The sequence below is a fragment of the Triticum aestivum genome, chromosome 4A, assembly GCF_018294505.1.
Source record: "Triticum aestivum cultivar Chinese Spring chromosome 4A, IWGSC CS RefSeq v2.1, whole genome shotgun sequence".
In the NCBI taxonomy this organism is placed as follows: Eukaryota; Viridiplantae; Streptophyta; class Magnoliopsida; order Poales; family Poaceae; genus Triticum; species Triticum aestivum.
Window position 1 is genome coordinate 542587353 of NC_057803.1, and position 24733 is coordinate 542612085.

The 24733-nt window shown below is 44.7% G+C and overlaps 1 protein-coding gene across 2 annotated transcripts; it reads left to right on the forward strand.

Moving 5' to 3' along the window:
• Nucleotides 1–9955: 9955 nt before the first annotated feature.
• LOC123086824 (cyclin-D5-1) lies at nucleotides 9956–12306 on the forward strand. 2 transcript variants are annotated; one of them, XM_044508642.1, is made up of 5 exons: nucleotides 9956–10410; nucleotides 10510–10596; nucleotides 10704–11019; nucleotides 11096–11229; nucleotides 11321–12306. In XM_044508642.1, exons 1-5 carry the CDS (start codon nucleotides 10129–10131, stop codon nucleotides 11513–11515), a joined length of 1014 nt encoding a protein of 337 aa, XP_044364577.1. In that variant the 5' UTR covers nucleotides 9956–10128; the 3' UTR covers nucleotides 11516–12306. The 2 variants fall into 2 exon arrangements, with proteins under 2 accessions (XP_044364577.1, XP_044364576.1); XM_044508641.1 differs by having other exon boundaries at nucleotides 10704–11229.
• The last annotated feature ends 12427 nt before the right edge of the window (nucleotides 12307–24733 follow it).

Sequence of the window (24733 nt, forward strand, 5' to 3'; positions counted from 1 at the left end):
GGAAGCGAACGCAAGGCGTGTGCCAGACGTTCCTCCGACGGAAGATGCGGACGGGTTATCTGCCACTAACTCAGAGATGGAAAGTGCCATGAACCACAGGCATCGCCGGACAATTCTTCGCGACGCTTGCTTCTCCCAAGAGGCATTAGATGCCTTCAATTCAGGAGATGCACACCTCTGTGCTGCTCAAAATGGTCTAGCCAGAGCCAAGGAGCAATATGTTAAAGACATACGGGTAAGAAAATTTTGATAAATATATATGTAGCAGTAGCCCCCGAGGCTGAAAACAGTTAGAATAAATGGTTTAAGGATCATTTGAAATGCAGGTTCTTACAGAAAAGAATTCCCTACTGACCCAAGAGCTGGAAGAGTGCAAAGCCCAACTAGAGGCCGCACTAGCCGCGGCAGGGGAGCCTAAGGAGACCCCCTCTGGTAATATTCATTTCGAAAGATAAGTATGTGGTGAAGCATGGCTTGTGTGCGAATATGACAAATAAAATTGCAGATGGCGCCGGATTGAATCCGGAAAGGCAACACCTCGAACGCTAACTAAATGCTGGTGAGAGGGTGCTGTTAAAGGTGATGGGGGAGAAGAACGTTCTCCAAGATGCCAACACCTGGCTGGGCGTCGAGCTAAAAGATGTTTGTGCCCAACAGTCACACTCCGTGAAGGAGAATCAGCGGCTTCTGCGTGGCAGATTTAGTAAGTGCTTGAACGAACCTTTTAAAAGAAAGTTCGGCGGTGCTGTTGACTAACAGAGCAATATCCGTAGGTATGTTAATAGGTCGTCCTGCAGAGGAGATGCCCGGTTCTACGGGTGACCTTCTTCCCGAGCTCTTGCAATTGCTCGATCGAGTTCGGCAGGCGATGCGAGGCGTCGCCCAAGTCTTGTGGCCATCCGTCTCCACACCCGAAGGTCTTGGAGAGCTTGCGGAGAAGCTGAGGGGAGCACGGCGGCGATTACAGTTGTGGAAGATATCAGCCTGCCGTCAAGGCGCTAGGGAGGCCTGGGCCATGGTGAAGACGCGATATTCACAGGCCGACCCCAACCATATGGCCGAGGTTGGTCCTGTAGGGCCCGATGGGAAGGAGATCCCTGTGAGCTTAGTATACGGCCAAGTAGAGTTGGCCGCAAAGTATTCCCAGCAGGACTGTAAATTGGACAGCCTGTTAGAGAGGAGTACAGTCAGTCAAAATGACTATGTAATTTTAATTGACATTTATAATGCCTTCTAGCCGGATTGTAGATCATTTGTCATGGCCGACCTTTTCGCTTCAACCTCGGGACCTGACGGTCCGGAGTGTGTCCGAATTCCCATGCGGTTATATAGGAACCGGGGAATGCGTGGAGACCAGGCGTAGGGGTCATTGTGGCGTGAACAGACAAGTGCCCGACTAGTTATGTTATATTACATGGTTAGTAAGAAACATCTTCCAGGGAGAATAGTTCCGTTAGGGGTTCCTTTCCCTGGGAGGCATGCCCTAAAGTGCATGTCCATGTTGCGAAGAGAAACACAGGAAAAACATCTGGGGGCACGTGGAAAAAATAAAAAAGATCGTCTTTAGTTCACCGACTGAATATTCCCTTAAGAATGCTAGCTTTCGGCTTCACCCAGTCTGAGGTACATGTCCGGCTGACCCGGCAGTAACAATCGCAGAGGTGCTCCCTTTACCGCCTAGCCGAACAATCGGGAACGTAGGGGTAAGCACAGGAGTCAGGCAACCTAGCTTGGCCAAAACTTAAGTCATATCGATGCATATAGTGGTGAATAAAAGGTACATGCGGAAGTTTGACACATGTGTTGGGCGTGAAGCCCGTAGAAGTAAGCTTCCGTCGAAGGAAGCCCCCAGGTTTGCTGAGCGCGGATAGCGCGTCACTTTGTGAGCCTCTAAAGGCTATAAGAGGGGAAGAGAGAGAGAAGGAGAGAAATGTAAGACAGAAGGTATATATAAAAAATGGACAGAGTAAGGAGACGAACACGGGATCCGGCGCTAGGCATAGAATCTTCGGAGGCGGGTGGCGTTCCATGGGTTCGGCTCGAGTCGGTTATCCGATGCACTTCACAGGCGGTACGCACCACCAGTCAGGACTTGGTCGATGATGAAGGGACCTTCCCACTTGGGCTTAAGTTTGTCCTTTTTCTTGTCCGGCAGGCGTAGAACTAGTTCGCCAACATTGTAATTTTTGGCCCGTACTTCTCTGCTTTGGTATCTTCGAGCCTGCTGTTGATAAAATGCGGAACGGGCCTTTGCCACATCACGCTCCTCCTCTAATGCGTCCAAACTGTCCTGCCGATCGAGCTCGGCTTCTCTTTCTTCGTACATGCGCACTCGAGGTGAGTCATGAATTATGTCGCAAGGCAAAACTGCCTCAGCGCCGTACACCATGAAGAATGGTGTGTATCCGGTGGTGCGATTCGGCGTGGTCCGCAGCCCCCAGAGCACGGAGTCGAGCTCCTCTACCAAGTGCGTGTTAGATTCCTTGAGGGACCGCACTAACCTGGGTTTGATGCCGCTCATGATAAGACCATTTGCATGTTCGACCTGGCTGTTGGTTTGTGGGTGATAGACGGAAGCATAATCGAGCTTGATGCCCATGTTTTTGCACCAGAGTTTTACCTCGTCAGCCGTGAAGTTCGTGCCGTTATCAGTGATGATGCTGCGGGGGACGCCGTAACGGTGTACAACCCCGGATATAAAGTCTATCACAGGTCTGGATTCAGCCGTCTTAACAGGCTTGGCTTCTATCCATTTGGTGAACTTATCCACCATGACCAGTAAGTATTTGTGCTTGTGGGTTCCGCCTTTAAGCGGTCCAACCATGTCAAGCCCCCAGACCGCGAAAGGCCAAGTGATGGGGATGGTTTGGAGGGCAGTAGGTGGCATATGGCTTTGGTTTGCAAAGAGCTGGCAACCGGTGCATTTTTGGACTAAGTCCTGGGCATCTGCCCGAGCCGTCGGCCAATAAAAGCCTGTACGGAAGGCCTTGCTTACAAGGGACCAAGCTGCAGCGTGATGACCATCGAGTCCGGCATGAATTTCAGCCAGGAGGTTCCGCTCTTCCTCTTCGGAGATGCACCTTTGAAGGACTCCGGTAGTGCTTTTCTTATAAAGCTCTCCTTCATGGACTTTGTAGGCTTTGGATCACCGCACTATGCAGCGTGCCTCATTTTGGTCCTTGGGGAGTTCCTGCCTAGTAAGGTAGGCGAGGAATGGTTCTGTCCACGGGGCGATGACGACCATTATTACGTGGGCTGAGGGTGTTATTTCATTGGCAGAGCCGCCGATTGTGTCAGAATGTTCGATGTCGGGCAGTGCGGTTGGGTCCGGGCTGTTGTTGTGCGACTCCCCTTCCCATACTATGGATGGCTTGAACAACCTTTCCAAGAAGATGTTGGGGGGGACTACATCGCGTTTTGCGCCAATGCGTGCCAGGACATCTGTCGCCTGATTATTTTCCCGGGCTATGTGGTGAAATTCAAGCCCTTCGAACCGAGCTGACATTTTTAGGACGACGTTACGGTAAGCTGCCATCTTTGGATCTTTGGCGTCGAAGTCTCCATTTATTTGGGATATTGTGAGGTTCGAGTCCCCGCGCACCTCTAGGCGTTGAATGCCCATGGATACTGCCATCCGGAGACCATGTAAAAGGGCCTCATATTCGGCTGCATTGTTGGAGTCTGTGTACATAATCTGTAGTACGTATTGAACTGTGTCTCCTGTGGGGGACGTCAAAACGACACCAGCCCCCAGTCCGGCCAACATCTTGGAGCCGTCGAAATGCATGATCCAATTTGAATATGTGCCGTACTCTTTAGGGAGTTCGGCCTCCGTCCATTCTGCGACGAAATCGGCCAAAACTTGTGACTTGATGGCTCGTCGTGGCTTATAAGTTATGTCGAACGGGAGGAGCTCGATGGCCCATTTCGCGATCCGGCCCGTTGCGTCACGGTTGTTAATAATGTCATTAAGTGGTACTTCCGAGGCTACTGTTATTGAACACTCTTGGAAGTAGTGTCGTAGCTTCCGGGATGCCATGAATACCGCGTACGCAATCTTTTGATAATGCGGGTACCGTGATTTGCAGGGAGTGAGGACAGTGGACACATAATAGACAGGCCTTTGAAGGGGGAATTTGTGTCCGTCCGCTTCTCGTTCGACGACGAGCACTGCGCTTACAACCTGATGTGTTGCTGCGATGTACAATAGCATTGGTTCGCCGGTGTTTGGCGTGGCCAGGACTGGGTTTGTTGCCAGTATGGCTTTTATTTCGTCGAGTCCGGCCGTGGCTGCGTCCGTCCATTTGAAGTGTTCGGTGCGCCGAAGGAGGCGGTAAAGGGGGAGGGCCTTTTCTCCCAGGCGGGAGATAAAGCGGCTTAGAGCCGCCACACATCCGGTTAACTTTTGTATTTGTTTGAGGTCCTTTGGGATATCCAATTGTGACAGAGCTCGGATCTTGGCTGGATTGGCTTCAATTCCTCTACTGGATACAATGAAGCCCAAGAGCTTTCGGCTGGGACAACGAAAACGCATTTTTCTGGGTTGAGCTTGATGTCGTATGTTCGGAGATTATCAAATGTGAGCCTCAAGTCGTCTACTAGAGATTCAACATGTCTTGTTTTGACGACCACATCATCTACGTATGCCTCCACTGTTTTACCGATCTGGCTTGCCAGACATGTCTGAATCATGCGCTGATATGTTGCGCCGGCGTTTTTGAGCCCGAAGGGCATCATGTTGAAGCAGAATGGCCCGTATGGTGTGATAAATGCCGTTGCGGCTTGGTCTGATTCTGCCATCTTGATTTGATGGTAGCCAGAATATGCGTCGAGGAAACACAACGAATCGTGTCCTGCGGTGGCATCGATAATTTGATCGATGCGGGGGAGAGGGAAGGGATCCTTTGGGCAAGCCTTGTTGAGGTCTTTAAAATCGACACACAGGCGCCAGGATTTGTCCTTCTTTGGTACCATCACTAGGTTTGCTAGCCAGTCCGGATGTTTTATATCTCTGATGAATCCGGCCTCCAATAGCTTTGCTAGCTCCTCTCCCATAGCATGTCTCTTAGGTTCGGAAAAACACCAAAGAGCCTGTTTGACAGGTTTGAATCCTGTTTGGATATTTAAGCTGTGCTCGGCCAGCCGGCGTGGGATTCCTGGCATGTCTGAAGGATGCCAGGCGAAAATGTCCCAGTTCTCCCATAGGAACTCTCGCAATGCGGCGTCGACATCAGGGTTTAACTGTGCCCCGATGGAAGCTGTTTTGTTGGGGTCCGTTGGATGGACTTGGAATTTGACTATTTCGTCCCCTGGTTTAAAGGAGGTGGACTTGGATCTTTTGTCGAGTACCACGTCGTCCCTATTCACAGTAGAGTGCAGCGCAGTCAGTTCCTCGGCTGCTAGGGCTTCGGATAGTGCCTCGAGGGCCAGTGCGGCTGTCTTGTTTTTGGCGCGGAGTGCTACATCCGGATCACTAGCGAGAGTGATGATCCCGTTAGGCCCGGGCATCTTGAGCTTCATGTACCCGTAATGGGGTATTGCTTGGAAGATTGTGAATGCTTCCCGCCCTAGCAAAGCGTGATAACCACTGCTGAACGGGGCCACATGGAACGTGACTTCTTCGTACCTGTAATTGTCTGGCGTGCCGAACACCACATCCAGTGTGATTTTTCCTGTACAGCGCGCTTCCCGACTGGGGATTATTCCTCTAAAGGTTGTGCTGCTTCGCGTGATGCGGTTCCAGTCTATATCCATTTTTTGGAGGGTTTCCTCATAGATGAGGTTCAATCCGCTGCTGCCGTCCATGAGTACCTTGGTGAGACGAAAGCCGTCCACTATTGGACTGAGGATCAATGCGGCTGGTGCTCGGGCTGTTCGGAATTTAGGTTCATCACTGGCATTGAAGGTAATGGCCGTGTCACTCCACGGGTTTACTGTTGCTACTTGGTAGACTTCGGCAAGGCTGCGGAGTGTCCTTTTTCGCATATTATTTGATGCGAAGGTCTCGAAGACTGTTAGTACCGTATTGGAGTCTCTGGGGTGGCTTTCTGTGGTCTCCGTGATTAGGAGGTTCTCGCCGATCTTGGCCACCTGCCAGAGTATCCAACATGCTCTAAGGCTGTGAGTTGGTGTGGCGTCCTCTGTGCTATGAATTTTACAGGGTCCATTGAGCCATCCTTCCAGTATGGTTCCATGCCCTGTAGAGGGTTTTTGCTTTTTGGTGTTTGACCCGGGTGTCTGGCGATGATGCACCCTCTTGTTTCGGACTGGGCTTGCATTAAGGGCCGGATTGTCCCAAAATTTTGTTTCGGTTTTCCGGGCGCTTTCCATCGCACAGTACTTTCGTACTATGGATGCTAAGTCAGCGAAGCGTGTAATATCACGGCGACCTATGGCGTTGAGTATTCCCTTGTCCGTGCAATTATTGCAGAAGGATAGAATTGCGTCTTCCTCGCGGCAGCCCTTTATCCTGTGCATAACCAGGAGGAATCTGGCCCAGTAATGATGTACTGTTTCGTTGGGCTCTTGCCTGATTTGGGATAGATCGCTAATGTTCGGGTGGGTGGGTGGAATTAAATCCGAAGCCTTACCCCTTCTGAGGCTCAGAGGCCGAGGAATTTCCGAACTCGAAAATTTGGATTCCTGGATGTCGTCCAATGAATCCAGTCCGTCGCCTGATTCTAGGTTCAGGTCTTGAGTGATATCCTCCCCTCCGCGGACATCCGGCTTGGAGGGATCAGGAATCCGGACGTAGCGAGTCCTTAGGATAGATGAAGGGTCGCCGCACTGTCCCTCTACCACGGCAACGTGGTGGGTGGCTTGGGGAGAGTTAATCTTTCTCAGATCGGTTTTAGGCCCAATCTGGTCGTAATCCGTAGCGACTCCCAGGGCGGCGAAGCGATCCAAGAGCTCGTTTATGGAGGAAAGCTCTATTGGATCTAACTGCTCGGCAAGTTCCTAGTTGACATGAAGATTGTTTTCGATGGCTCGAGAGGTCATCGTTGGTGTAGAAGCCGAACAGGTGGTCATAAGAAAACCACCTAGCCGGAGGGTTTGGCCGACAGCCAAAGCTCCCTTAGCAACGGTGCCGTCTTTAAAGACGGGGCGAGGCATCCTTCCTGATGGCGACGACACAGAGGAACTCTCAATGAAAGCACCAATGTCGGTGTCAAAACCGGCGGATCTCGGGTAGGGGGTCCCGAACTGTGCGTCTAGGCCGGATGGTAACAGGAGGCAGGGGACACGAAGTTTTACCCAGGTTCGGGCCCTCTCGATGGAGGTAAAACCCTACGTCCTGCTTGATTAATATTGATGGTATGGGTATTACAAGAGTTGATCTACCACGAGATCAGAGAGGTTAACCCTAGAAGCTAGCCTATGGTATGATTGTTGATGTGTATGTTGTTCTACGGACTAAAACCCTCCGGTTTATATAGACACCGGATAGGGTTAGGGTTACATAGAGTCGGTTACAATGGTAGGAGATCGGAACATCCGTATCGCCAAGCTTGCCTTCCACGCCAAGGAAAGTCTCTTCCGGACACGGGACAGAGTCTTCAATCTTGTATCTTCATAGTCCAGGAGTCCGGCTGAAGGTATAGTTCGGCTATCCAAACACCCCCTAATCCAGGACTCCCTCAGTCCCAATATGAACCGGACTCACAAATCCATTTGAGTCTTTCTTGGTAGTAAGAATTGTCTTCCTTATATTCCAACTTGGTGAAATTGGGTTTAGAATTAATAGACTATTTTCAGATAATGCTCTGGGTGTGAATGTAGCCACGTAAATGACGACGTAGCTACGGGGTTGGTAGTTATCAGTGCAACCACCGCTCCATGTAGGATCGACATACTCTCTTTACCGTGAATTGCAATAGCCATGTGCCCTTGCAGGTCATCAATATCCCCTATACGGATTGTTTTGCACTCTATTTAGGAGAAAATTTTCATACACTCAAATTTCTGTTTACAATTCCTTTGTTTTTTCTATGGCATTACAATATTTGATCCAAATTCTTGTTGTTTTATAATCATGCAGGATCCAAGAGGACATGCCACCCTAATGATGTATTTTCTTCAATCCCCTAATTTTGGAAAACCTAGAAAGCCTTTTCTCTCTGATACACACGAGTGTGAGTATCATATATTAAAGAAGAGAGGGTGAAAAAAAAACCACCACCGTACAGTTAAACATACATGCGTCTAAATGATGCTCCACGTCCACCTAATTTATAACTCCCGAGTCTTTTAGACCACTTTCAATGCAAAGGTGCTTAGATGAGGTGCTAAGTGCATTAAATAGCTTAACAACTCAATTTCTCAATGTACTTAAAAAACTCAATTTCTCAATGCATGGGTGCTTAATTTTTGTTGTTGTTAATCTCAATTTATTTAATGATTTACCATCTAAACTTTTTTCATGCATCGGTCAACTTCTTTCATTTAAGTGATTTGCCTAGGTTCACATGTTTGGCACTGGTTCTTTTTGGGGGTCATCAAAGTGCTCTCTCTTTCTCTCTCTCTCTCCTTCTTAAGGCTAGCCATAGTGGGGGTAACTTAGGTAGTAACTTAACACACCCAAAACAATTTTACTTATGTGGCAAGTATTTAATGAGAAAAGAGGTGTTTGTGGTAACATAATATGTTACCGTAACATAGCGCTTCCAGTGGCAAAATGAGTCTATGAGCTAATAAATGAAGCAACCTATGACACTACTACTATATTATTTTGCACTATGGAGGTAGTAATTTAGACTAATGTCATATGCATGACACTAGTATAAGTTACTCCCCACTATGACCAGCCTAATTGTTGTGTCATGTCATTTTTTTGCTTATGTGACATGCTTAACACCTGTCCACGATGAAGCACTCAGAAGGGCCTTACATCCACCCACCTGATTAAACACCAGAAAGCTACCCATATATCCTATAAAAAAAACCTATGAATCGAAGAGGCCATATGGAGAAACAATTCTTTGTTTTCCGTGTGACACAATCAGACGAACGAAATTCCATAGGATTCGAATGTGTATGACATTCAATTAATTTCAGAATTTCCGACGATACATGTTTAGTAGGAGAAGATGTCCTCGTCGACTACGAGACGTCAATGGTGACTTCATCAATCTTAGTCCGTTGGAGGTGTCCACAGAGGTAGGATGTGCCGTGCGTTCATAGGGGTAAATATATATATGCGTATTTACAAGCAACTGTGTTAAAAAAAGAATGTGCGCGACATTTAGAGGCTATTTGGATTGGGGCCATTGCATGCCCTGCCAATATATTGGCGTTGACTGAAGACACTGTATCGCATTTGGATGGGGACCAAAATTTTGTCACGCCACCACACCCTAGCCTCTCCTCTGTATCTTCGCCAACGCGCTGGCGTAACGGGGGCGCCCAAATTTGGCGCCAATATTTTGGCACGCCTATGACGCCAACGATTTGGCAGGGTGATTCAGGGCAAGAACCAAACAGGCCCTTAATTTCCGTAGCAAGCCCGGTTTTGCAGCACCGAATCTGCACCTACCGGGAAAGTGCAGGCTAGTCACGGTGACATTATGAATTTGCTCGAATCTTGAGGAATGCATCTTGACCAAACAAGAAGGCTTAAGGTCATTCAAAGAGGGAGAAAATTCAGAAATATCAGAAGAGCGTCGTGCGTGCCGCAGTGCAGTGTGGCGAGCCTGCGAGAGCCACTTAAATAGGGAAAATAATTCTATGAGACCAGGTCTCACGGTTTAGCAGGTGAGACCCATCCTGATGGATGACACGTGACATTCACAAATCACAAAGCATCTACCTCACCCCCCCACCTGAAATCAGGGGGGAAAGATTAGATACTTTGTGATTTGTGAATGCCACGTGTCATCCATCAGGACGGGTCTCACCTGTTTTATATGAGACCTGGTCTCATATAATTTTTTTTTCCTTAAATAGAGGGCAGCGGCTTGACCGCTTGAGGCGCGGCCACCTCGCCCTGCCTTCTCCCCCCTTCTCCACTCCCACTGCCAGCTCCGGCGGCCTTTCCCCGTCCGGATCCTAACCCTCATGGTACTTTGACAAAGCCCACCAGTGCTACCGTCCGGCGGAGTGTACATAACGGAAGCACGGAGCGGATCGAGAATGGAAGCCGAGGACTACGCGGCCGGGTGCTGCTTCTCCCTCATGTGCCAAGAGGACGGCGCCGACCTCGGCGACGGCCTCGCCGACGACGACGCCGGCAAGCTGCTGCTGGTGTACAGTGCCGGCGACGATAACGGCGGCGAGGAGGAAGACGAGGAGGGGTACTTGGACCACCTGGTGTCCAAGGAGAGCAGCTTCTGCTCCGTCGATCCGTCGTCTTCCATGGCGTCCGAGGACTGGTTCCAGTGCGCGCGGCGCGACACCGTCCGGTGGATCCTTGAGGTGAACCATCGATCCAACAGACGCGTCTATATATCTGCATCCGTTGGTTTTTTGATGGTGAAACAGAGCCCCTGACATCTCTCGCCGGCGCCATTGCAGACGCGCGGGCACTTCGGGTTCTCCCACCGCACGGCGTACGTGGCGATTGCCTACTTCGACCGCTTCTCCCTCCGGCGATGCGTCGACGTACGTCCACAATCGCCATCCATTGATCCCACTTAGCTTCCTCTGTTTCTTGAACCACGCGGAGACCGGTCACTGATTCTTTGGTTCGTGTGCGTGCGTGCGTGCAGAGGTCGGTGATGCCGTGGGCGGCGCGGCTGTTGGCCATCGCGTGCGTGTCGCTGGCGGCGAAGATGGATGAGTGCCAGGCGCCGGCGCTGTCGGAGTTCCGCGCCGACGACGACTACGATTTCAGCTGCGACTCCATCCGCCGCATGGAGATGCTCGTGCTCTCCACGCTCGACTGGCGGATGGGCGCGGTCACGCCCTTCGACTATCTCCCCTGCCTCTCCTCCAGGCTCCGGCGATTCAACGGCGGCGGCCGCGGAGGTGGCGGCGGCCTCATCGCCGTCAAGGCCGCCGCCCTCATCTTCTCCGCCGCCGAAGGTTGGTTACTTGACAACCACATCGATCCATGGACCGTGCTCTGCTTGTATCAACTGACCGTGCTCTGTTCTTGCAGTGGCGAGCGTGCTCGACCACCGGCCGTCCACCGTGGCCGCCGTCGCCGTCTTGGCGGCCACCCACGGCACGCTCACGAGGGAGCCACTGGAATCCAAGATCAGCAGCCTCTCCCCGACCTGCCTCCTCGAGAAGGTGACTTGCTCGTCCTCGTCCACCATACTCAAAGCTCCTTCCAGTGGGTCGTCAAACCAGTTCGCCTGACGGCCGATGTTGTTGTGCGCAGGAGGATGTATATGCCTGCTACACCATGATGCTGCGCGATCCGTCGTCGCCGAGCAAGGCGGCCAAGAGATCGGCGTCCGACCGGGGCGACGCCGACAGTACATACGCGCGCCTGGACGCCGCCTCCTTCTCCGTCGCGGCGGCGATGAGCAACAACAAGAGGGTGAGGCTGGAGCTGCCGGCCGTCCACCGGTGATCCAAGCCCGCGCTTGTTTTTCCCTAGGTGTCCAGCCGCGCGGCCGGAGCTTCATCCATTAGTTGGTCGTCGCAGCAGTTGCAACTCCGGCCGTTTTCACCCACGATTTCCTTCCCATTTCTCTAGATTTTTTTAGTTCTTTGATGATCGGCGCACCGCCAAACAACCGGTTATTGGCAGTGCGGCCGGATTGGATTGGTTTGATTCCCGCGTGCCATCGAGTGGAGACAAGAAGAAGGAAAAGAACAAAAAAATAATCAAGAAGGTGGCGAGCTCGATGATGCCCGAGCTTTCCTACGGAGAGGAGAGCGTAAAGCGGCGCAGGATCGGAGGGAAAGCTTGGCTGGCCGGCTGCAAAGTTGCACGTCGGATTCCACTCCACTTCCCGGGAGGCGGCGGCGGCGGCAGCTGGCTGGTGTAGTGTAGGCATAGAGAATAAATATCTCTGAATTCATATGGAGGATGTAGAACGGTGGTGGTGGGCGGTGCTGTTGTTGTTGCAAGTTGCAAGCAAAGCAAGTACCATGGTCCATTGCTCCTTGAAAATTCTGATTTGGTTCAAAGGCGGGCTAGGCCTTTTGCTTCCTTCCCCACCCCTGCTCAAAGTGGGCGCGCACACATGTACCAGTGGTGGTGGTGGTGGTGGTGGAGGTGCGAGCAGCGCTGCACTTGCATGTGGTTTTTAGCGGTTCATTCTGCTACGTACTGCTTACTGAACTGGCTTTTGTAATCCCTGTTCGTTTTGGAAAGATGGCTGGTACGAGAATAATCCACGCATGCAATTCTTCGCCTCTCTCTTTGTTCGTATGTGCGTAGCTCTACATCTTGTATACCCTCCGTTTTTTAAGACAACAAGGATGTATCGACGACACGGAACCTGAAATTTCGAGCAGTTCAAAAATCACATTTCAAAGTTTTGAAAAAATATGGAAAAATACACATGCACGTAGCGATGGTGTCTACAAGTGTGTAAGTTTTCATTATGAAATGCGTTGTTATGTGATCTACACAAAAATAACAAAATCATGGACTTTTTAGTGAATGATACATGTGCTAAAATACATGATTTTTTTGTATAGCTCACATCATAATGTATTTCACCATGAAACTTTACACAGATGTGGAAAACATACCTAGAGGTGTAATTTTTTCAGAATTTTTTAAATTACCAAGATTTGATTTTTGAAATTTTGAAATTCCAGGCTCCATGGAGCTCGAGCTCCATTAGCAATTTCCTTATATCAACATTTTATAACAATATGACGGATGAACCAATAGAGACGTCGAGGATGCACACGACCAAATTATTATTGAAAAAAAACACAGTGACCAAGTTCCGTTGCTGCGGTGGGTATCACCATGGGGAAGCGGTCTTGAGCCCTCACATTTGGAGAACAACCTTCACATGTCTTGTTTTCGATTTCAATCACTGAAGGCCAAATTAGAAACTCTCAACCTAGATAGAAGGTTCAAGTGTCGTATGGAGGTCGGCATTTCTTGGTTCAACCAAATAAAGACCACACATAGGGTTTTCACAACCCAAAGCTCAAGAACCCATAGCTTGGTATCATTATCAAAACTAAAGCCCCAACATTGTCATCCCTACATGCCAAGTGTTAGTGTCCTGAATTAGGAGGTGTTTGCCACATCGGTCCGCCAGCTATGGGCCGGGCCGAGGACCCACCGAAGAATGATGAATGAGCCATGTTGGCCCTGGCACTCGGTGTAATCAAGATGAAGATCTCTAGGAGGCTTGGCGTGTACTTCAAGCATATTTTAATAGTTGGCATGTTTATCCCTCCATTGTAACCGGCATTGTAAACCCTAGGTACCCTTGGCGTCTATATAAGTCGTGGGTTTAGTCCATAGAGGCATACACATTCACCTTTGCAAGGTTTAGAGCTTACACAATACTCATATGATCTCGATGTAGATCAATTTGTACTCTCTGCCCCATCATCATCAATTTTTTTATTATTGCTCGCTAGTATATTATGCCATTGATATGAGTGAATATAATTAATAAGAGTTGTCATTTGCATGGTTAGTTATAATCTTTGGTGAATACCTGGGTATTATTTAAGCATATATATGGATACAAGAACAAAAGAGTTCGTCAAAGTTTTTCTTTGTCACTTTAAGTTTGTCAACTGAATTGCTTAAGGACAAGCAATGAGTTAAACTTGGGGGAGTTGATACGTATCCATCGTATCTACTTTTCCAAACACTTTTGCTCTTGTTTTGAACTCTAATTGGCATGATTTCAATGAAACTAACCCGAACAGACGTTATTTTTAGCAGAACTACCATGGTGTTGTTTTTGTGCAGAAATAGAAGTTTCCGGAATTGGACAAAACTTTTTGGAGATTCATTTTGGAACAAAATAAAATACTGGAGCAAACACCCACTGGTGGGGGGCCTGCTGCCCACTAGGCACCAGGGCGCGCCACTGATGTCTACTACACAACCTTCTTCTTGTAGACTCGTGTTGGGCCTCCAACCGGAGAGTTTTCTAGGACTAGCAATTTTCTCTCAAGTGGATGACTTAAGGTTTATCAATCTGTAGGAGGCGTGTGATGAAGATGGTCTCTCTCAAACAACCCTGCAACCAAATAACAAAGAGTCTCTTGTGTCCCCAACACACCCAATACAATGGTAAATTGTATAGGTCCACTAGTTCGGCAAAGAGATGGTGATGATACAAATGTAATATGGATAGTAGATATAGGTTTTTGTAATATGAAAATATCAAAATAGCAAGGTAACTAGTGGCAAAAGTGAGCAAAAACGGTATTGCAATGCTTGGAAACAAGGCCTAGGGTTCATACTTTCACTAGTGCAAAGTCTCTCAACAATGATAACATAATTAAATTATATGGAAATCCCTCAACATGAGACAAAGAATCGCTCCAAAGTTTCTATCGGAGAACGTGGGACGAAAACATGCATCAACCCCTATGCATAGATTACCCCAATGTCACCTCGAGGATCTGCGAGTTGAGTACCAAAACATACATCAAGTGAATCAATAGAACATCCCATTGTCAACACAGATATCCCATCGCAAGACATATATACATCAAGTGTTCTCAAATCCAATACTCAATCCAACATAACGAAACCTCAGAGAGCAAGACTCAATTCATCACAAGAAGGTAGAGGGGGAGAAACACCATATGATTCAACTATAGTAACAAAGCTCACGGTACATCAAGATCGTGCCAAATCAAGAACACGAGAGAGAGAGAGAGAGAGAGAGAGAGAGAGAGAGAGAGATCAAGCACATAGCTACTGGTACATACCCTCAGCCCCGAGGGTGAACTACTCCCTCCTCGTCATGGAGACCGCCGGGATGATGAAGATGGCCTCCGGTGATGATTTACCGCTCCGGCACGGTGTCAGAACGGGCTCCCGATTGGTTTTTCTTGTCTACATAGGCTTGCGGCAGCGGAACTTCCGATCTAGGTTTCTTTCTAGTGGTTTCTATATTTATAAGAATTTGTGGCGTCGGAAACAAGTCAGCAGGGTGCCCAAGGGGCCCACAATCCCTCAAGGCACGCTCTGGGTGTAGGGCGCACCCCTTACTTGTGGACTCCTCGGGACTCTTCCGGTCCAGCTCCGGTACTTCAGGGGTCTCTTTTGGTCCATAAAAACACCATAAATTTTCAGCCCATTCTGAGAACTTTTATTTCTGCACAAAAAATGACACCACGGTAGTTTTGCTGAAAACAGCGTCAGTCCGGGTTAGTTCTAATAAAATCATAGCAAAACCATATAAAATTGTGGCGAACATGGCATGAATACTTCATAAATTATAGATACTTTGGAGACGTATCAGCATAAGCAAGCTTAATTCCCGCTCGTCCTTGAGTAGGTAAATGATAAAAGAAAGAATTTATGAAGTGTGGATGCTACCTAACATATTTATCAATGTAATCTTCTTTATTGTGGCATGAATGTTCAGATCCATGAGATTCAAAACAAAAGTTTAATATTGACATAAAAACAATAATACTTCAAGCATACTAATAAAGCAATCATGTCTTCTCAAAGTATCATGGCCAAAGAAAGTTATCCCTACAAACTCATATAGTCTGGCTCTGCTCTATCTTCATCACACAAAGTATTTCATCATGCACAACCCCGATGACAAGCTAACCAATTGTTTCATACTTTTAATGTTCTCAAGCTTTTTCAATTTTCACGCAATACATGAGCGTGAGCCATGGATATAGCACTATAGGTGGAATAGAGTATGATAGAGGTTGTGAGGAGAAGACTAAAAGGAGAAAGTCTCACATCAGCTAGGAAAATTAATGGGCTATGGAGATGCCCATCAATTGATATCGATGCAAGTGAGTAGGGATTGTCATGCAATAGATGCACTAGAGCTATAAGTTTATGAAATCTCAAAAAGAAACTAAGTGGGTGTGCATCCAATTGCTTGCTCACGAAGACCTAGGGCAATTTGAGGAAGCCCATCATTGGAATATACAAGCCAAGTTCTATAATGAAAAATTCCCACTAGTATATGAAAGTGATAAATAAGGAGACTCTCTATCATGAAGAACATGGTGCTACTATGAAGCACAAGTGTGGTAAAAGGATATTAACATTGTCCCTTCTTTCTTTTTCTCTCATTTTTTGGTGGGCTTCTTTGGCCTCTTTTATTTTTTGTGGGCTTCTTTGACCTCTTTTATTTTTTTATAAAGTCCGGAGACTCATCCCAACTTGTGAGGGAATCATAGCTTCCATCATCCTTTCCTCACATGGGACAATGCTCTAATAATGATGGTCATCACACTTTTATTTACTTACAACTCAAGAATTACAACTCGATACTAGAACAAAATATGATTCTATATGAATGCCTCTGGCGGTGTACCTGGAGTGCAATGATCAAGTGTGACATGTATAAAAAAATATGAGCGGTGGCCAAGCCACAAATACTATGTCGACTATATGATCATGCAAAGCAATATGATAATGATGGTATGTGTCATAACAAAATGGAACGATGGAAGTTGCATGGCAATATATCTCGGAATGGCTATGGAAATGCCATAATAGGTAGGTATGGTGGCTGTTTTGAGGAAGGGTATATGGTGGGTTTAATGCACCTACGAAAGTTGTGCAGTACTAGAGAGGCTAGCAATGGCGGAAGGGTGAGAGGGCGTATAATCCATGGACTCAACATTAGTCATAAAGAACTCACATAATTATTGCAAAAATTTATTAGCCATTGAAACAAAGTACTACACGCATGCTCCTAGGGGGTAGATTGGTAGGAAAAGACCATCGCTCGTCCCCGACCGCCACTCATAAGGAAGACAATCAAAAAATAAATCATGCTCCGACTTCATCACATAATGGTTCACCATACGTGCATGCTTCGGGAATCACAAACCTTAACACAAGTATTTTTACCAATCCACAATTACTCACTAGCATGACTCTAATATCACCATCTTTATATCTCAAAAAAATGCAAGGAATCAAACTTCTCATATTATTCAATGCTCTTAAATGAAAGTTTTTATTATATCCCTCTTGAATACCCATCATATTGAGACAAATTTTATAACACATGCATGTTACCATTACTATTTATAAGACTCTCAAAAAGATATAAGTGAAGCATGAGAGTAAATGACAAACTGCTCCAAAAAGATATGAGTGAAGATCAATGAGTAGTCAAATAATTATGTAGCTATGTGAGGACTCTCTCTCATTTAAAATTTTAGATCTTAATATTTTATTCAAACAGCAAGCAAAATAAAATAAAATGACATTCTAAGGATAGCACATATCATGTGAAGAAGCAAAAACTTAGGCTCAACCAAAACTGACCGACATTGTTGAAGAAGAAAGGCGGGATGCCAACCAGGGCATCCCCAAGCTTACATGCTTGTGACTTCTTGAAATATTATTTTGGGATGCCTTGGGCATCCCCAAGCTTGAGCTCTCGTGTCTCCTTAGTTCCTTTTATACCACGGTTACCCTACTTCATCCACACAAAACTCAACAAGAACTCGTGAGATAAGTTAGTATAAATCAATGCAAAACCTTATCATTCTCTACTATAGAAAATCACAAAAATTATAATTTGACATTGCATACAAAATGCCTCTGCATATATAATACTCCTATCCTCAAATATAATCATTGAACGAGCAAACATAAGCAAACAATGCAAACATAACAGCAATCTATCTAAACAGAACAGTCTGTAAAGTATGCAAGAGGAATCATACTTCCCTAACTCCAAAAATTCTGAAAAATTACCCCACTGTACACAATTTGTTGTTACTCATTGTGTAAAAATCTCAAGATTTTATCATGTTCTGAGTATTCACGAATATTCAGACAATGATAGAATTCTTTCTGTTTTCAAAACAACAACATATAATAAGCATGGTAAAGGCTATACTTGACCTTTCTATTGAACTAAAAGATGAAAAACATTACTCTAAATAATAGTAAGAAAATACTAATAAAATAAAATGACGCACCAAGCAAAACTCATATCATGTGACGAATAAAAATATAGCTCCAAGTGAGGTTACCGATAATGTTGGAGATGAAAGAGGGGATACCTTCCTGGGCATCCCCAAGCTTAGTTGCTTGGGTATTCATTGAATTATCTTGGGGTGCCTTGGGCATCCCCAAGATTACGGTATTCACACTCCTTATTCTCCTCGTATCCGTATCTCACCCAAAACTTGAAAACTTCAATCACACAAAACTCAACAGAAAACGCGTAAGCTCCGTTAGTATAATAAAGTAAATCACCACTTTGGTACTGTTGTGAACTCATTCTAAATTTACATTGGTGTTATATCTAATGTATTCCAACTTCTCCATGGTTCATACACTCCGATACTACCCATAGATTCATCAAAATAAGCAAACAATACAATGAAAATAGAATATGTCAAAAACAGAACTGTCCGTAGCAATCTGGAAACTTCGTATACTTCTGTGACTCCAAACATTCTGAAAAATTAGGAAAACATAGGCAATTTGCATATCAATCATGTGTAATTCAGAATTTTATCACGCTCTAGTGAATAAACAATTCTGTTACTGGAAGCAAATGTTTCTGTTTTTGCACAATATCAAGTCAACTATCACCCTCACTACCCAAAGGCTTTACTTGGCACTTTATTGAAATAAAAGCTATAAAAATGATTACACCAATATCTTAATCATGTGTACACACAAAAATAGTAGGGGTAAATGTTGGGTTGTCCCCCAACAAGCGCTTTTCTTTAATGCCTTTCTAGCTAGGCATGATGATTTCAATGATGCTCACATAAAAGATAAGAATTGAAACACAAAGAGAGCATCATGAAGCATATGACTAGCACATTTAAGCCTAACCCACTTCCTATGCATAGGGATTTTGTGAGCAAACAAATTATGGGAACAAGAATCAACTAGCATAGGAAGGCAAAACAAGCAAAACTTCAAGATTTTCATCACATAGAGAGGAAACTCGATATTATTGCAATATATAAAAGCGTATGTTCCTCTATCATAATAATTTTCAGTGGCATCATGAATGAATTCAACAATATAACCATCACATAAAGCATTATTTTTATGATGCACAAGTATAGAAATTTTACTACTCTCCACATAAGTAAAATTCTTCTCACTCGGAATAGTGGGAGTATCATAAGAAACTCGAATACTATAAATTGTTTCCACATTAAAAGAGTAATGTTCAGAAAAAAGGTAATCATAATTATGACAAGTTTTATAAATATAATCATCACTACTTTTTATAACATAAGTGTCATCACAATAATCATCATAAGTAGCAACTTTGTTCTCATCAAAATCAATTGAAACCTCTTCCAAGATAGTGGACTCATTACTAAATAAAGTCATGACCTCTCCAAATCCACTTTTACCATTATAGTAAAATTCAAACCCCTCCAAAACAGTGGGATAATTATTATCTAAAGTTTACACTCTTCCAAACTCACTTTCATAAATATTGCAATCATCATAAATAGGAGGCATGCTATCATCATAATAAATTTGCACATCAAAACTTGGGGTACTAAAAATATAATCTTCGTCAAGCATAGCATCCACAAGCTTGGGACAAACATTAATTGCAGCAAATAAATTCTCAAACATGTCATTCTCATAAAACATAGCATCCCCAAGCTTGTGGCTTTGCATATCATAAGCATATTCACTCTCAGCATTAATAGTATGAATAGCACCAATAGTATAGCAAGTATTATCGTCACAATTTTCTAAGTTGGTGCCAAAAGATTTTCAAGATTATTAGAGGTATCATTATTTTCCCAATTATAATCATCACAATGAGTAATAGGCATAACAAAATCATCCTCAATAGTTTCTTCGAACATTGTACCATAAGACAAAGAATCAATATCATCATCAAGTATATCATCTTCCACATTTATTTTTGGTTCATTCTCATGAGGAATAACAATAGTGGGAGCAACATCATTTGGGAGTGATACCTTTTTACCTTTGCTTCTCCGTCTTTTCTTTTTCTTGTCCACATCATGTGTGGGTTTAAACAACTTTTTGGAGCTCCTTATTGATGAGATTGGTTGCATAGGGAGCTCATTCTCGTAACATGTTTCACATCATTAGTACTTTTATATTCTATTGTCTTTCCCATCTTTCTATAGTTGGAAATATAAGCATTTTCCTTGCAATTTACCATGCAAAACACATATATTTCTTTAAGAGTAGTTTCAACATGGTCGGTGAATATGGATGCTTCAAACCAAATATTTTTATGTGACAATTATTCACACCCCCAAAATAAACAAATTTCATTATAAAGTTCAGGGGTGATAAAGTTATTGCTGTTTTTAGCCACGATTCGATCATAAAAAGTGTGCATTGGAAATTAAGATGACCAACTCTATTACAAAGTTCACAAGTAATGGGATGAAGAGAGCATAATTTTGTAGCAAATTTATCTATCACCTTAAGCCACCGATTGGTTTCATCATGTTTATGCTTCTTACAAAATCTATCATCCCTATAAGGCATGTCTTCACAAACTCTATTCACTCCACAAAAATTGACACTCTTATAAGAAACTTCTTTATCATGACTGGTGCAATCATCATTAGTATCATGAATATTCACAGCAAGCACACTAACAACATTGCAATCATGTTTATCATTCAAAGATTTAGAGCCAAACATTTTATTGACTTCTTCTTCTAACACTTGAGCACAATTTTCCTTTCCATCATTTTCACGAAAGACATTAAAAAGATGAAGCATATTAGGCAACCTCAATTCCATTTTTTGTAGTTTTTTTATTAACTAAACTAGTGATAAAACAAGAAACTAAAAGATTCAATTGCAAGATCTAAAGATATACCTTCAAGCACTCACCTCCCCGGCAACGGCGCCAGAAAAGAGCTTGATGTCTACCGTCTACTACACAACCTTCTTTTTGTAGACTCGTGTTAGCCCTCCAAGCGCGGAGTTTTGTAGGACAGTAGCAATTTTCCCTCAAGTGGATGACCTAAGGTTTCTCAATCCATGGGAGGCATAGGATGAAGATGGTATCTCTCAAACAACCCCGCAACCAAATAGCAAAGAGTCTCATGTGTCCCCAACACACCCAATACAATGGTAAATTGTATAGGTGCACTAGTTCGGCGAAGAGATGGTGATACAAGTGTAATATGGATGGTAGATATAAGTTTTTGTAATCTGAAAATATAAAATAGCAAGGTAACTAGTAGCAAAAGTGAGCAAAAACGATATTGCAATGCTTGAAAACAATGCTTGGGGTTCATACTTTCACTAGTGCAAAGTCTCAACAATGATAACATAATTAAATCATCTAGCAATCCCTCAATGTGCGACAAAGAATCACTCCAAAGTTTCTATCAAAGAACGTAGGACGAAAACATGCATGAGCCCCTATGCATAGATTACCCCAATGTCACCTCAGGAATTCGTGAGTTGACCGCCAAAACATACATCAAGTGAATCAATAGAACATCCCATTGCCACCACAGATAACCATCACAAGACATACATGAAGTGTTCTCAAATCCAATACTCAATCCAACATAATGAAACCTCAAAGAGAAAGACTCAATTCATCACAAGAAGGTAGAGGAGGAGAAACACCATATGATTCGACTATAGTAACAAAGCTCGCGGTACATCAAGATCATGCCAAATCAAGAACACGAGAGAGAGAGAGAGAGATCAAGAACATAGCTACTGGTAGATACCCTCAGCCCCGAGGGTGAACTACTCCCTCCTCATCATGGAGACCGCCAGGATGATGAAGACGGCCTCCGGTGATGATTTCCCCCTCCGGCAGGGTGCCGGAACGGGCTCCCGATTGGTTTTTCATGTATACAGAGGCTTGCGGCAGCGGAACTTCCGATCTAGGGTTCTTTCGGAGGTTTCTATATTTATAAGAATTTTTGGCGTTGGAAACAAGTCAGAAGGGTGCCCGAGGGGCCCACAAGCCCTTAGGGCGCGCCCCTAGCTTGTGGACTCGTCGGGACTCTTCTGGTCTAGCTCCGGTGCTTCGGGGGTCTCTTTTGGTCCATAAAAAATCACCGTAAATTTTTAGCCCACTCTGAGAACTTTTATTTCTGCACAAAAAAACGACACCATGGTAGTTCTGCTGAAAACAGCGTCAGTCCGGGTTAGTTCTAAGAAAATCATACCAAGACCATATAAAATTATTGCAAACATGGCATGATTACTCCGTAAATTATAGATACGTTGGAGACATATCAGCCACCCCCTCTAGCGCACCCTGGTGGGTAGTGGGCCCCATGAGGCTCCCCTGACCCTAATCTCGATACTATAAATTCCTATTTCCCGAGAAAAAAATAGGAGAGGAAGTTTCATCGTGTTTTATGATACGGAGCCGCCGCCACCTCCTGTTCTTCATCGGGAGGTCAGATCTGTAGTCCGTTCGGGGCTCCAGAGAGGGGGATCTTCCATCTTCGTCATCATGAACCATCATCCATCACCAATTTCATGATTCTCACCGCTGGGAATGAGTAATTTCATCGTAGGCTTGCTAGACAGTAATGGGTTGGATGAGATTCGTCATGTAATCGAGTTAGTTTTGTTAGGGCTTGATCCCTAGTATCCACTATTTCTGAGATTCATGTTGCTATGACTTTTCTATACTTAATGCTTGTCACTAGGGCCAGAGTGCCATGATTTCAGATCTGAACTGTTTATGTTTTCATCAATATATTTGTGTTCTTGATCCTACCATGCAAGTTGTATGGACCTATTATGTGTTATGGTCCTCATACCCCAAGGTGACAATAATTGGGATTCTTTTCGATGATTATCGTAATTTGAGGAGTTCATGTATTCATGATGTGTGAATGCTTTGTTCTGGTTCTCTACTAAAAGGAGACCTTAATATCCCTTAGTTTCCTTATGGACCCCTGATACGTCTCCAATGTATATATAATTTTTTTATTGTTCCATGCTATTATATTATCTGTTTTGGATGTTTTATATGCATCACTGGTGCGCGTCGGTCCTAAACAAATGGTTTTTTACCCCTTTCCGCGACGGCTTTTGGAACCGTCGCAAAGTGAGTGTGTGTGATAGGGTCTCCTTCCCACACAACCCAGAAATCATCGGGGATAGGCCCTCCTGGGACCTAGGCTGGGGCCGCGTGTGATCAGGCGAGGCATCGAAACCTAATCATTTCCGTAGGTATGTACATCCCACACGGTAATCCGAGAAAATCATTTCTGTAGGTATGTACATCCCACACAGTGAATTCCAGAAAAACATTTCCACACGGTGAATCACACACAGTCAATCCAAGCAATGCGTTTCCGTTCTTATGTACATCCCACACAGTCAATCCAGGGTAAACGTTTCCGTTCGGACGTACATCCCACACAGTTTTATGTGTAGGCTCATGTGTGAAAGGTGTAACTATCACACATGGTCTTCCTTGGTTAACTGTTTGCTTTTATCAACTATATCACACACGATTTGATGAAGAAAACTATGTGGCATTGGGCTATCCATTGTAAGCGCTTTTACTGCTAGAACCGTTTGCAAAGATCCATGACACATTTAGCAGGTTTATTAGTTTACAATTAATAATTCCAGTATTACGCAGATTCACATTTCATATCGAATAACTGTTTGCCAATTTCATATCAGGCACATAAATATATTATAACATCACAGTACGGTAGCTACATGAAAACAACACAATACAACATATAGCTAGTTCAACTTCATAAGAGCAATATATTCATTTCCCTAATCGAGATCATCCAGGCTCATCTTATCCACCTCTGCTTTCAGTTCAGTAAGAACCCGTTTTGCACGGGCCAACTGGGAAAGTGCCTCCTCCTTCGCCAACAGCATCTTAGCAAAGTCTGATATAAAAAATCTGAGCTCATTCTCCACCTTCAACTTTTTATCCCGTATCTTGAAATATGCTTCAACGTTGACAAGACTTTATCTAAGCCTACGCGTGTTCTGTTCCTCATACATGCTCTAGAGCTTCGATAGGCACATCTTCAAAGACTGTGGCCACTCTTGATCAACCCACTCCAAGTAAGAATACTTCCGTTCATCCTATAATATTTAAAACTAGATCAGCAACAATTGTAGGGGAAATGGGTTTATAGCAACATAGAAAATCACCAATGCTTATTTTGAAAAACTGAAGAAACATGTTAATTATGACATATCTTCTCAAAAAGAACAATGTGCAAATGAAATAAATGGTACTAAGACAACGACCAAATTCTGGAACATCAGAAGCTATAATTAACTACAACGACGCTACAAGTTCTTACTCATGTACAATAAATAACAAATTGAACATTTTATGAGGAAGGTAAAAATAATTGCAACAACATAGCAACAGTGTTTGGATGACAGCAAATTGATACTAACAGGTGTGTACATGCACAAATTTAGTAACATAGAACTAATAGCACTAAGGCCGTCCACTATGTATGCCAAAACTGGGGTAAAGACAACTTCCTACATCTCGCACCGGTGCCCTGCACTAGCGAGCCGATGCAGCGGAAAAAAATCAGGGATCCGGACTCCGGAGCACGTAGTTGCTCCGATGCCCAGTTCCTTCGTGCCATAAAGATTTAGTATTTTACTGATTGGTTGCTCGGATGTGTGGAACAAAGTTGGCTACACAAACTGCTGAAGCGGTGCCAA

Bases quoted from the DNA above. Each gene is read 5' to 3' on its own strand.
- LOC123086824 (XM_044508641.1), top strand. From the start codon at position 10,129: ATGGAAGCCGAGGACTACGCGGCCGGGTGCTGCTTCTCCCTCATGTGC. The intron at 10,597-10,703 runs GTACGTCCACAA...GCGTGCGTGCAG, and splicing joins CCCTCCGGCGATGCGTCGAC to AGGTCGGTGATGCCGTGGGC. The intron at 11,230-11,320 runs GTGACTTGCTCG...TGTTGTGCGCAG, and splicing joins CGACCTGCCTCCTCGAGAAG to GAGGATGTATATGCCTGCTA.